A 12,681-nucleotide genomic window follows, 5' to 3' on the forward strand; every position below is an offset into this window, starting at 1 on the left:
ATCCTAAATGATTTTTGGAAAACGAAAATAATATAACGGGATTGAAACAAATTTTTGGTTTAAAATATCAAATGTTTTTAATTAAGTAATTCATCTTATAAGTGATATAAAATTAAAAATATTTAAATGTATAAAAAAGTATAAATTAAGTCATAAAACGTATGTTTCTGAAGCATTTTGGTCTGAGTTATGAAAGAAAATATTGAAAACTAAATATTGTTCTTTTTATTACTAAAACTCTTTATACTACACAAAAAAGTCATATAAATATATGACAGATAGTTCATATAGTAAATCGTTAAACATATGGATTATAATTATAATATTCAACTTCAATAATCTAATGCTAAACACAAAGATATATATATATATATATATATATATATATATATATATATAATAGGTATTCTTCATGTTTGTAATATTTATATAAAATGTTTGTAGAAAATTAAGAAAATACACATTTTCAAAGTTCAAATGCATATAAGAAAATTTTAAATCCAAATTTGAAACCAATCTTATATAAAAATTTATGCACTGTTGTTCGAATCCCAACTTAAAAAAAATTTGTAGTTTACCATACAAATCCAAATTTTTCGACAATGAAGCACATTTTTTTATTTGCAATGGCGTATGTTTCTGAAGCATTTTGGTCTGAGTTATGAAAGAAAATATTGAAAACTAAATATTGTTCTTTTTATTACTAAAACTCTTTATACTACACAAAAAAGTCATATAAATATATGACAGATAGTTCATATAGTAAATCGTTAAACATATGGATTATAATTATAACATTCAACTTCAATAATCTAATGATAAACACAAAGATATATATATATATATATATATATATATATATATAATAGGTATTCTTCATGTTTGTAATATTTATATAAAATGTTTGTAGAAACTTAAGAAAATACACATTTTCAAAGTTCAAATGCATATAAGAAAATTTTAAATCCAAATTTGAAACCAATCTTATATAAAAATTTATGCACTGTTGTTCGAATCCCAAATTAAAAAAAATTGTAGTTTACAATACAAATTCAAATTTTTCGACAATGAAGCACATTTTTTTTATTTGCAACATGTGGCTTTCAAATTTTATTTTAATAGGCATGCAACTCCAAGTAATACCAACCCTAGATAAATAATAATATCCATGAAACTAATAAAAAAATATTCGTACACATAAAATATCATCGCTTTTAATCAATTAATATGATGTCATTTGAGAACATCTGCCCGTAACTTGAAACCCAACCCAAGAAAACTCGTACCCGAACTCAAACTAACCCGACTTGTGAAACTTGAACCCAAGAAAATACTAACCCGAACCTGAACCGAAGTAATTCGGGTTGGTTATTGGGTCCGAATTCTAGGTTTCGGGTTAACCAGAATAAACTTTTAGTTTTAAAATCATAAATATTTTTAGGTATTAAAGGTTAAGCCTTAGCAGCTGGCGTTATCAAGATTTAGTCAAAGTCGATTGTCCTCATACCACATATTATGAATCGATTGTTTATTGTTTTGAATATAAACCATAATAAACACTTTAATTATTTACTAACCAACATGTAACACTAACATAACCTCAATTCATTGTATTTGTATAAAAATAAAATTAATAAGTTAATATAATATTGGAATTATATAAATAACTGATGAAAAAGACATTCTAAGTTTCAATATCCTAAATGATTTTTGAAAAACGAAAATAATTGAATGGGATTGAAACAAATTTTTGGTTTAAAATATCAAATGCTTTTAATTAAGTAGTTTATCTTTTAAGGGATATAAAATTAAATATATTTAAATGTATAAAAAAGTATAAATAAAGGCATAAAACGTATGTTTCTGAAGCATTTTATGAAAGTCATAAAACTATATGTCATATAAATAGATGACAGATAGTTCATATAGTAAATTGTTATATATATGGATTATAATTATAATATTTAACTTCAATGATTTAATGCTAAATACCAAGATATATATAATAGGTATTCTTTATGTTAGTAATATTTATACTAAATATTTGTAGAAAATTAAGAAAATACACATTTCCAGAGTTCAAATGCATATGAGAAAATTTTAAATCAAAATTTGGAACCAATCTTATATAAAAAAATTATGAACTGTTGTTCGAATCCCAGCTTAAAAACAATTTGTAGTTTACAATACAAATCCAAATTTTTCGAAAACGATGCACATTTATTTTTTTTATTTGCAACATGTGGCTTTCAAATTTTATTTTTATAGGCATGCAACTTCAATTTTGATATTTCCTTATTTTACCATTAATGTTAATGAATGAATCAATTAGCATTTACATTTAATAAAAATAAACTTAAATTCACATATTGAAATTATTTAAAAGATAAGGACTATATATTGAATTTGGTTGAAAAAAAAGTGAGGAGAGGTATGAGATTGTCAACTGGCAAAAATGGTAGTCTTTTATTAGAATATAGATATTATTTAATTGTAAACGTTTACATAATAATAATAATAATAATAATATCAAATACACATGATCTGTAAACAGCTAATTAATACACAAATCTCAAATTGAACATATTAAACCTAAACATTCAATCAATCTAATATCAAAATTCAATCAAAAGAGTTAATAATAATAATACTCCCTCCGTCCCATTATAAGTGTCCTAGTTTGATTTTTCAAGTCTTTCTTGTTTAACTTTGACCGACAATATTTTTGTTTGTGTTATATAATACTTGATGTAAAATATATAAGTGGATTGAGTTTTAAATGTATTTTACATTGATATAATTTTCATCAATTATTATATGACACGAAAAAAATATATATACGATCAATGTTGCAAAATAAAGACTTGAAAAGTCAAACAAGGACACTTATAATGGGATGGAGGGAGTAATAATAATAATAATAATATTACCTTGTGAAGATGATAGAAAGAGATTTAGGGGTTTTGAGGTCCACCGCTGCGTCGTATATGTATATATATAGTAGATATAGTGGAGAGGGGCGGTAGTAATGGTGGTGGCCGCGGAGAGGGTCTATTTCGTTGCCGGCACTTGGGGTGGTGGTGGAGGTCATGGAGAGGGCCGATGCAAAGGCATACGTGATAGAGTTGGGAGATATTTGGGATCTAGGTTTGATGGATAAAAGATAAGAGGTTTGAATAACAAATAAAGTGAATGGGTAATGATCCATGTAGTATCCATATTTAAAAAATTAGGTTAAAAAATATGAGAATGGATAGAGAGTTAATTATTAAGATTTGTAAAAATAGTTTTAACAAAATTAGTAGCTCGCGAAAACCTGGGTTGGTAAGCCTCCCTCCGTTGGCTTGAGAAAGGGGTATCCGTCCCACCGTAACTATACACACAGAGACAATCAGTATGTATATGCATATTCATTCTCTCTCTTTCTTTCTTATTATATTATAATAATAATAATAATAATCTCCGATTAGGGGTTCGTTCAATTGCTTATTATTATTATTATTTGACTTGTTGTTATTATTGATTATCCTTGCAGACCACAAATCAATTAATTGAAAGATGAAGGTTTTTGTGAAAACGTTGAAGGGGACCCACTTTGAAATCCAAGTCACACCAGAAGACACGGTTGGTTACTCTCATTTCAATTCCTTTTTATTTTAATCCAATCCAGTCGAATCGTGTGTTTCTAATTCATTATGGTTTTGTCTTCAATTCATTAAGATTCAGAATTTCAATTAACTTTGAATTGCTGTGAATTTTATTGGGAAATTGGTTGTTGTGAGCTGTGATGATATGATTGTAATTGGCTGGTCGATAATACACTGGTAGGTTACTTGGTTTTTAATTTTATTGATGATGTGAAATGTGTAATCAGCTGTCGATAAAGCATGCACTTCACTTCTGGTCATGTTTAGGGAAATTACTTTAATTATTGATTGTTCCAGCTGTCGATATGCGCTTCTAGTTCCTAGGCCATCACATCTTGAAGTTGACGGCACCTCTATTGGCATTGATGACGGATCAACAATGATCAATTTGAACTTTTGGTTTTCATGTTTTGAACTTTTCGTACTTTATTCTTGAACATTTTGTAATTTAAGTTTTGGAATTACATTTAAATCTCGACTCTTTCAGAACTTTTGGTACTATTAGATGATGTTAAGTGTTATATAATAGCTTTTGTCTATTTTTTTATGAAGAAAAGTATTATTTTTCTACTACATAACATATGCGAATTTTTTTTATTTAAGTGCGTTTTTTTTTTCCTTAATCCCTCACTTGCGAGGTCTGTGCGCCTAACGCTTTTGATAACTATGGGTCAATGTTAACCCAATTGGTATTTAAAGTAGGTGGTAGAAAGCTGTGTTAACATGATTTGGATAGTATTCTACTATGATTAGGATATTCGTTAAAAAATATTGGATTTTATGTACGCATCAAATTGGAATATGAAATGTGTTTTTTTTATTTGTATTTGTGGAATATAATTGGTTACATTGTAAAGATGTGGTCTTTTATGCCAAATAAACACCAACTTATTTACTTTGTTGCATTATGAGGATGCCTACAGTATGCAACCGTTAAACACCCTTCACACTTTCTTTCATCATTGGCCCTTTTGTGCATGATTATAGATTTGCATTATTTGAATACTATGAATGGTTGCAATAAAAACACCCCTTTTGTTAACATGTTTGATGTGATTGAAGCTGTGTACATGGTGGTAAGATAGTGTGATTATTATTCATGCAGGTTGCTGATGTGAAGAAAAATATAGAAACCGTTCAAGGATCAGATGTTTATCCTGCTGCACAACAGATGCTTATCCATCAGGGCAAAGTGCTTAAAGATGCCACTACCTTGGAAGAGAACAAAGTTGCAGAAAATTCTTTTCTCGTCATTATGTTATCTAAGGTAATATCAAATTCCCTTTGTCTCCAGGCACCCAAATATTATTATTTTCTAATTTATTTCCAACTTTGAATACAGAATAAGACACCCACTGGCCAAACGTCAACAGCCGCAACTGCCCCTAAGGTATTAACTTATTTTTTTAACTTTTATTATTGGTGCTGAAGTTTGTGTGTCATATGCATTGAACGGTTTGAACCTGCCATGCCATGTAGGCACCTGCGCCAGCTGCCACTCAAGCTCCTCCTCCAGCTGTGACACGGTAAGCTTAAGCTGCTACTTTTTTTGTATAGCTATATATTAATTAAATTATCATTTAAATATTACTCAAAATACAATTATATATGCATACAACTTGCCAACTTTTTTTGTGAGTGATGAATAGTAAATTTTAAGCCACTTAAAATTTGCCATGTGGCATTCATTTAGTTTTCTTCAAGTTTCAGCTTCACCTCTTATGCTATAGATAATATACGTTTTTAAGTACTAACTTCCGTTTCTGTAACTTTTTTGAAAGAAATAAAAAACAAATACACAGTTTTGATAATTTGTTTTTTTCCTACGTTCCGATATAATTTTATTAGAAATGGAGTTGTATATGAAATAAAGCAATTTTGTAGTATTGTAGACTATACCAGGTGCTGGTACCTAGACGAAACAAACCGGACCGATATTGACCAAACAATAGTAACAACTATCGGTCTTCATTTAACATTGATACACCTACCGGTATTCATTTCTATAGATTTTGGTTTTGATACGAATTCACATTTTTATGTTTTATTTGATTGGGTCTGATTCAATTGTAAGCATTATATTTATGTTTTTGTGGTTTGACGTTAGTATTTCTCCAAAAGACGGGATATTAAAATTCTTATATTCTAATCGCATTATCAATTTAATAAACACTTATATATTAGTGATGGTTTTATTATAGATCGGAGAATGTATATGATCAAGCAGCATCAAACCTTGTTGCTGGAAGCAATTTGGATGGTACAATCCAGCATATTCTTGATATGGGTGGTGGAATCTGGGATCGCGATACAGTTGTTCGTGCTCTTCGAGCTGCCTTTAACAACCCAGAAAGAGCAGTCGAGTATCTTTATTCTGTAAATTCTTTTCTTACCCTATTTTTTTGGTACTTTTTTATTTTAGTATTTATGAAACTGAACGTTCAGTAGATAATTTATAACAATTATGTATATTATGTCAGGGTATTCCTGAGCCAGCTGAACTTCCACCAGCTGCAGGAGCTTCACCAGTGCCAGGTGTGCAGGCTGTGAACCCGCCAGCTCAGCCTGCACAAGCTACACAGCCTGCAGCTGTGCCTTCAACTGGACCGAATGCAAGTCCGTTGGATCTCTTTCCTCAGGTATTTCTTTGACTAGTCAATCTGTTCAGTCGGGTGAAAACCTGTTCTAGTGAAACTGAGTTCGGGTCAAAGTGTCAAACTGGCATTCAGAAAAGTGTTACTTAAACTTCTTACATTACATTTGACTTAGGGCCTTCCTGACATGGGTGCTAATGCTCCCGCTGGTGCAGCTGGAAACCTTGATTTTCTCAGAAACAGTCCACAGGTATTCACACAGCACCCCCCCCCCCCCAACACACACACAAACACAAAATCAAATAGATAACCAACTAATTTCTTGTTTTCAGTTTCAAGCACTTCGAGCCATGGTGCAAGCGAATCCACAAATCTTGCAGGTATGACATTTTTTTTCAATGCGCACATGAGTAATTAATAATGTTATGTATGATGTTGGCGCGTTATGAGCTTATGATTTTGATGTTGACAGCCGATGCTGCAAGAGCTGGGGAAGCAAAATCCTCACTTGGTGAGGCTCATTCAAGAGCATCAAGCTGATTTTCTTCGTTTGATCAATGAGCCCGTTGAAGGCGGAGAGTATGTTTTATTATAATTCGATATATTATGTACTCGGTCGATTCTACTTTTGGTTATTAATAGAGGCAAAATTCAGGAATGCACTTGGAGATCTTGCTGCAGCAATGCCACAAGCGGTGACTGTTACACCCGAGGAACGGGAAGCCATTGAACGTGTGAGTCTTCTTTTCCTGTATTTTCGAAAGGGATAATTTCGTATACATCCCAATCAAATATTAAATACATATACATAGGATGAGGTTCATTCTGAACTTCCAAATCATTTAAGAATTTTTGGAACTCTTATCACCAATCATATATGTATTATTTTTATGTATTTTATATTATTTAAGGGTTGTTTTGTTATGTATTAATGTATTATATGTATGTAAATGGTTTTTACACATATTGATAACTTAGCTATTCCACATATGTAACTTACAATTACATGTGTAATTACAAAATTGCATATAATTTTTGTTTTGTTTTTTAGAACAGAAAAATTGCACATAATTATATTACCTAATACTACCCACAAATAATATCAAATATATAAAATGATTGGATGCTAGGTTTCCAAATCTTTTGGAGTTCTTTAGAAATGTAGAGGATCAAAGAACACAAAAGGTGCACCATAAGATTAGATGGATGGTGTAAGATTGAGTTCCCTAGTTCTCCACTTTTTAGGAGTTCCCCAATGAACTCACCCCTATACACACACACACACATAAAAGGATGAGAGCATGCGCACCCCCTCTATTTTCTTAATGAGGGTATGTCCACCAAGTTTGTATAATCAAAATATCATATATCCGTTTTAACTTATTTCATAGAAGGGTGAGACCATGTGTACCCCGTCAATCTTTTAATGAGGATACGTACCCCCATCCATTTACTCTTAAAGCTTTAAAATTTCATTTTTAACCATTTTTTAAGTCCTCTTTTTATTGCTTTTTTGTTCTTTACTTTTTTCCATTGGCTCAATTTTTTACAATGAATCAGACCTTTTTTTTAAATATATTAAAATAAATATATTTGTTTTTCTATTAATTAGAGGGTTCATCATCATCATCGTACTCAGTAAATCCCACCAAATAGCAAAGCTATGGTAGGGTCTGAGAAGGTTAAGATGTAGATAGCCTTACCTCTACCCCGTAGGAATAGAGAGGCTGCTTTCGATGGGACCCCCAGCTCGATAGTAGTTTTGCATCAAGCCTTGCACATAAGGCACATAACACTCAACCATTGGGACAGATGCTGACTGGTGCATGTACCCTTGTCTTTCGGCCATCAACACCACCACATGATGCCTGATTAACCTTCCGGCACTTTTAAAGTTATATAAGATATTTAAAATTAGGTTGGAATGTTGGATATATATGATATTTGTCATGTTTTTTGTAGGTATATATATTTTATTTAAATTTTGGTTTGAATATATATTTTATTTATGTTTTGTATGGATAACAATCAATCGTTTTTAAAACTATCAAAATGGAAACGGTTTGGAAGTAAAGTAATGGTTTTGAGTTTTGTTTCAGCTTGAAGCAATGGGATTTGATAGAGCACTAGTATTAGAGGTGTTTTTCGCGTGCAACAAGAACGAAGAGCTGGCAGCCAATTATCTTTTAGATCACATCCATGAATTTGAAGACTAGGTATTAGTGTTGAATGATGAAATGGTAAGTAATCGATCCCGGTGGTTATTTTTCTGGGTTCTTTATTATTTCCGCGATGTGGAAATATGGAATGTCGGGAAAGACCAAAATTGGATTGTAACCAGATTCTATCGTCTCGTATTTAATTCGTAACTGTCTTGTATTTTGGACTTTCATATTTTGTCTATGTATGACAATAGTGATGTGGTCTCTTCATCAAGAGGGATGGCGCTTGCCTTTTCATTTGTGTAATGGCTTTGTACGTTAAAATGGATTAGTTTGCAGGAGTGCAAAACACAATGACATAAATACATGTATAGTATAAGTATTAACCAAAAGGAATAGACAAGGATGTTGTGACATGGGCTGAGATTGTGATGTTAGTAGCTGCGATCAGGAATAAGCTCGGTATCCGGCTACCATCACCATCCCACCACACCACCACCGTCAACTTCAATCTTCCATAAACAGCCCCTCTTGCTTGAAAATCCTAGACCCCATCTGAAAAACCCTCTCTAAAAGAAGGACAAGCATATGCATTGTGATTCGGTCCATCAAAACTAAAAAGATGAGAAAAAAAACCCCAACTTCAGCTGAAACAAGGTAGATCTTCAGCTACCGTCTTCTAATGCCAGACCCTGATATGCTACCGAAGCATAGATCTAAGAATCTGATTTTGAGAAGGTAAACCGTCCTTCTCCGCCGACCTCTCCTGCCATCACCGCCGCTTATCACGTCGTGAGAAACCATTACGATCAGTACCCTTTGAAATCGATGACCATCATCACCATCACCAGATGAGGTGGTTTTTTATTCATTTGATTGTTTTGAATATTTTCATTTTTAATCTTTGTTTAAAGATAACCTGATGAAAACATTTTATCTTATTTGGTGATAATTATTATTGGTTTTTTTTTCGAACGATAACTTTCACAGTTAAGCTATCTTACTAAGTTTTGTTTTTTTTTTAATATTTTTAATTTAGTAAGTAAATTTACCAATTTACCCTAATGCGCAGTGCACATGACTTGACTTAACGGAAAAAACTAACTGAAAGGGTCAAAAGACATACCATGTTAGATTTATAAACATAAAGGATAAAACATATCAATTTTGAAGATAAATGACAACGAGTGTAAGGACAATCTCTGTACTTCTGTCTAAAAAAGGTAATGCATAAAGTTAAACGTGTCCCTAATAGAATCCTACTCTCCGGCATTTGAAATCTTAAAATCGAGTTGTTACATCGTCTTCAGTTACATCGACACGGTGGCAGCAGGTGGTTCGGCGATGTGTTATGTCTTTTTGTTTTTCCCGATTCAATTTTCAAAACCCTCATCAAGTTGGGTTTTATTTCTAAGGTTACTATGTTTTAATTAAATAATAGGTTTTTAATCATTAACTACTAGTGGTTTTTTATCTTAGTTAACAATTGTGCTTCTTAATAAAACTTTGAGAGATGAGGTGTTGGCCTTTAAAAAATCATTTGCGGACATTTACAGAACTATGGTTCTTTTTACTGGGTCCAATAGAATTTTGATTTTACATTCGCGTTTAATTTGTTTTTTAACAACCGATATACTATAACACAAGAACGATTTTTGATTGCTTTTAGTACTTGTTTGATTCCGATAAAATTGAAACGATACAAAATATATTAGCATAACTTATACGTAAATCTTATTTAAATGCAAATAATTAAATGTAAATAAATTAGAACCATCTAAAGATTAAACAATTAAATAAAATAGTTAATCGAAGCACTAAAAAGACCTATATTCTTCTTTATGTTATACTAAATAAACTAGGTTATTGACTCTCGTACGACACGAGTGAAAATATAAAATCGTCAAGTAACTGATATACAATTTCAAACGACAAGAATTTTTTTTATCTTTTATTTGAGACGACAACATGATTTATAAATGCAATTCATATTAAATACAGAAAGAAAGTAGTAACAGACAAAATGTTACAAAACATGATTTTACATATTAGAATATTTACAAACAAATTTAAACGTTCAAACATAATCTTTCATAAGCTACTACATATTTTCTTATAAATCTTATTTGTTTTTTTATGTTTGCAAAGTTATTTTTTCTATCTAAAATAAGCATTTTAGCCTTGTCTCCACTCTTCAAGTCTTCACTCTTAATAAAGCTACATACATTTGACTATGTACCGTGATATGAAGTGTAGTTATAAAAATGGTTGAAATCCCTACATGTGTACCGATAAAGAGTTGCATTACAAAATTTGAATGCCATTTTGTAATAGACAAACAAAAACATATGCATAATCTTTATGCCCAGTGTTTTAAAAACCGGTTCAACTAAACTGGATTTCGCACCCTAGGCCGGTATTTTGAGTCCGGTATTTTTGACCGGTTTGCTAGAACATCGAACCGGCGGTTTTTGTCTAAAATACCGGTTTTTTACCGGCAAACCAGTTTTAAGCCCGAAAAATTTTTGATATTTGTGGTCCATATATTTTCAAAAATACTTTTAACCCAACAATTAGCATTCAAACGTGTAATTTTAGGACTATTTTTATTAAAATTGATTGCTTTTGCATTATTTTTCTAATATGGATTAACTCTTGGATTATTTTTTGTTATAAGAATCATTTTTTTTTGTTATAACTTTTGGATTATTTTTCTAATATGGTTATGGTTGATATGTTGGTATTCCTGGAGGATGATATGTTGGGACTTCGGATGGGTGATACATGGATATGCTTGGCGGATGGTAGCTTGAGTGTCTTGGAAGGTCAATTCTTGGCATAGGTGGACTATCAGGAAGGTTGTTTGGACACCGTTCCAGGAATTCCATTGTAATCGAGTTCCAAGTATTCTAACGTCAACTGTAAACGAGCCCTCACTTGTGTTCGAAAGTGAACGAGCTGTATCAAAGTATGCTAGCATGTTGTATCCGAGTTCTAAGGGATTGGTTTGATTGTATACGAGTTCAAGGAGAGTTTATTTAATGTAAGAGTTCCAAAGTGTAAGCGGATGTATATGTGTGTTGTATGCGAGTATATATACACACACACACACACACATTGTATGCGAGTTACTCTTGCATGCGGGTTTTCACTGTGACCGAGTTAATGTATGCGAGCATAATGGTTGTATTCGAGTCCTAAGTAGTAATCGATCTTTTAGTGTAATCGAATAGCCAATGTAATCGAATTAACTTGTATGCGAGCCTCCATGATATGCGCTAGCCTCAAATGTATGCGATCAGTGTATGCGAACACATATATATGCATATTGTATACGATGGCCATTTTATTAACTAAGTATTATATGCGAGTGTCTTGTAGTTGATGCCCATTGCAATCGATCGCAATGATGTAAACGAATACATCATTGTAAGCGAGTATGTGTATGCGACTAAGTATTGTATGCAATATCCATATACATTCTTTTCTGACCATGTATGCGACTGCATATGTTCTCGAGCTCAATGTATGTGAGGTGATTGTAAGCGAGTTTAACAATGAGATCTAAGGGCTTTGTACATGAGCAGGTTGTATGCGACCCTCAATGTGATCGATCTCCATGTATTCGAGTATGACAGTGTAAGCGAATCATCATTGTATGTGATTTCCTTATTAAAGTTCATTGTAATCGACCTTAAATATGATACAGTCAATTGTAATCGATTACCATGTTGTAATCGACTGAAATACTTGTAAGCGAGTAGTTAGGTTATTAGACGAGCAGAGGGCTACAGGTTAGGTCCCTAAAGCTATTTTGTTAATCCGTTTTTAACCCTAACATCTCATGATAGCTTGGTATAAACTCGTATCCATTTCCTTAACCGTTCTCGGCTTAAACTTGGCCCGAAAGGTCATAAAGTTTGAACCTTTAGGCGTTAAACGTTCAAACTAGATCTAGGGTTTTCTTAGCGAGCCGTACTTGTTTATAGGTTCGTTAAGTTCGTTTTAACATCAAGTTTACAACTTTATGTTTCATTTATACCCGATCTACTCTCGTTTTAAGTTTCAAGGCCAACCGTTAATGAAAATGAAATCTTTAAGTTCAAGAACATACCTTTACGTGTTCGTTTGGTCTTGTTTGGCTTGGTTACAAACTTTAAAACCTTGGATCTATATCGTGTATGAAAGATCTATTAATAATCAAGTTCGTTCGATCTCGTTCTTCACCTCTCTTTCTTTCTCTCGGTTGTAACACCCCGGCTAAAGCGGAAACACCTG

At 32.1% G+C, this 12,681-nt stretch overlaps 1 protein-coding gene across 1 annotated transcript; it reads left to right on the plus strand.

The window, feature by feature from the left end:
- Positions 1–3,521: 3,521 nt before the first annotated feature.
- Positions 3,522–8,631, plus strand: LOC143592960 (ubiquitin receptor RAD23d-like). Its single transcript, XM_077072731.1, has 10 exons — positions 3,522–3,624; positions 4,753–4,914; positions 4,990–5,037; positions 5,841–6,023; positions 6,128–6,286; positions 6,417–6,491; positions 6,574–6,621; positions 6,714–6,820; positions 6,897–6,975; positions 8,341–8,631. The coding sequence occupies exons 1-10, from the start codon at positions 3,559–3,561 to the stop codon at positions 8,455–8,457; spliced, it is 1,044 nt and encodes a 347-aa protein (XP_076928846.1). The 5' UTR covers positions 3,522–3,558; the 3' UTR covers positions 8,458–8,631.
- Positions 8,632–12,681: the final 4,050 nt, after the last annotated feature.

The sequence above is a fragment of the Bidens hawaiensis genome, unplaced genomic scaffold (genome assembly GCF_021521415.1).
Source record: "Bidens hawaiensis isolate Kalapana, Puna unplaced genomic scaffold, B.hawaiensis_p1.1 tig00041597_1, whole genome shotgun sequence".
NCBI lineage: Eukaryota > Viridiplantae > Streptophyta > Magnoliopsida > Asterales > Asteraceae > Bidens > Bidens hawaiensis.

What these genes read in the sequence shown, in the direction of transcription:
- LOC143592960 (XM_077072731.1), top strand. Translation starts at nt 3,559, where the DNA reads ATGAAGGTTTTTGTGAAAACGTTGAAGGGGACCCACTTTGAAATCCAA. An exon ending in CGAATCCACAAATCTTGCAG is followed by an intron (nt 6,622 to 6,713) that starts GTATGACATTTT and finishes TGATGTTGACAG; the next exon opens with CCGATGCTGCAAGAGCTGGG. An exon ending in GAGCCCGTTGAAGGCGGAGA is followed by an intron (nt 6,821 to 6,896) that starts GTATGTTTTATT and finishes GGCAAAATTCAG; the next exon opens with GAATGCACTTGGAGATCTTG.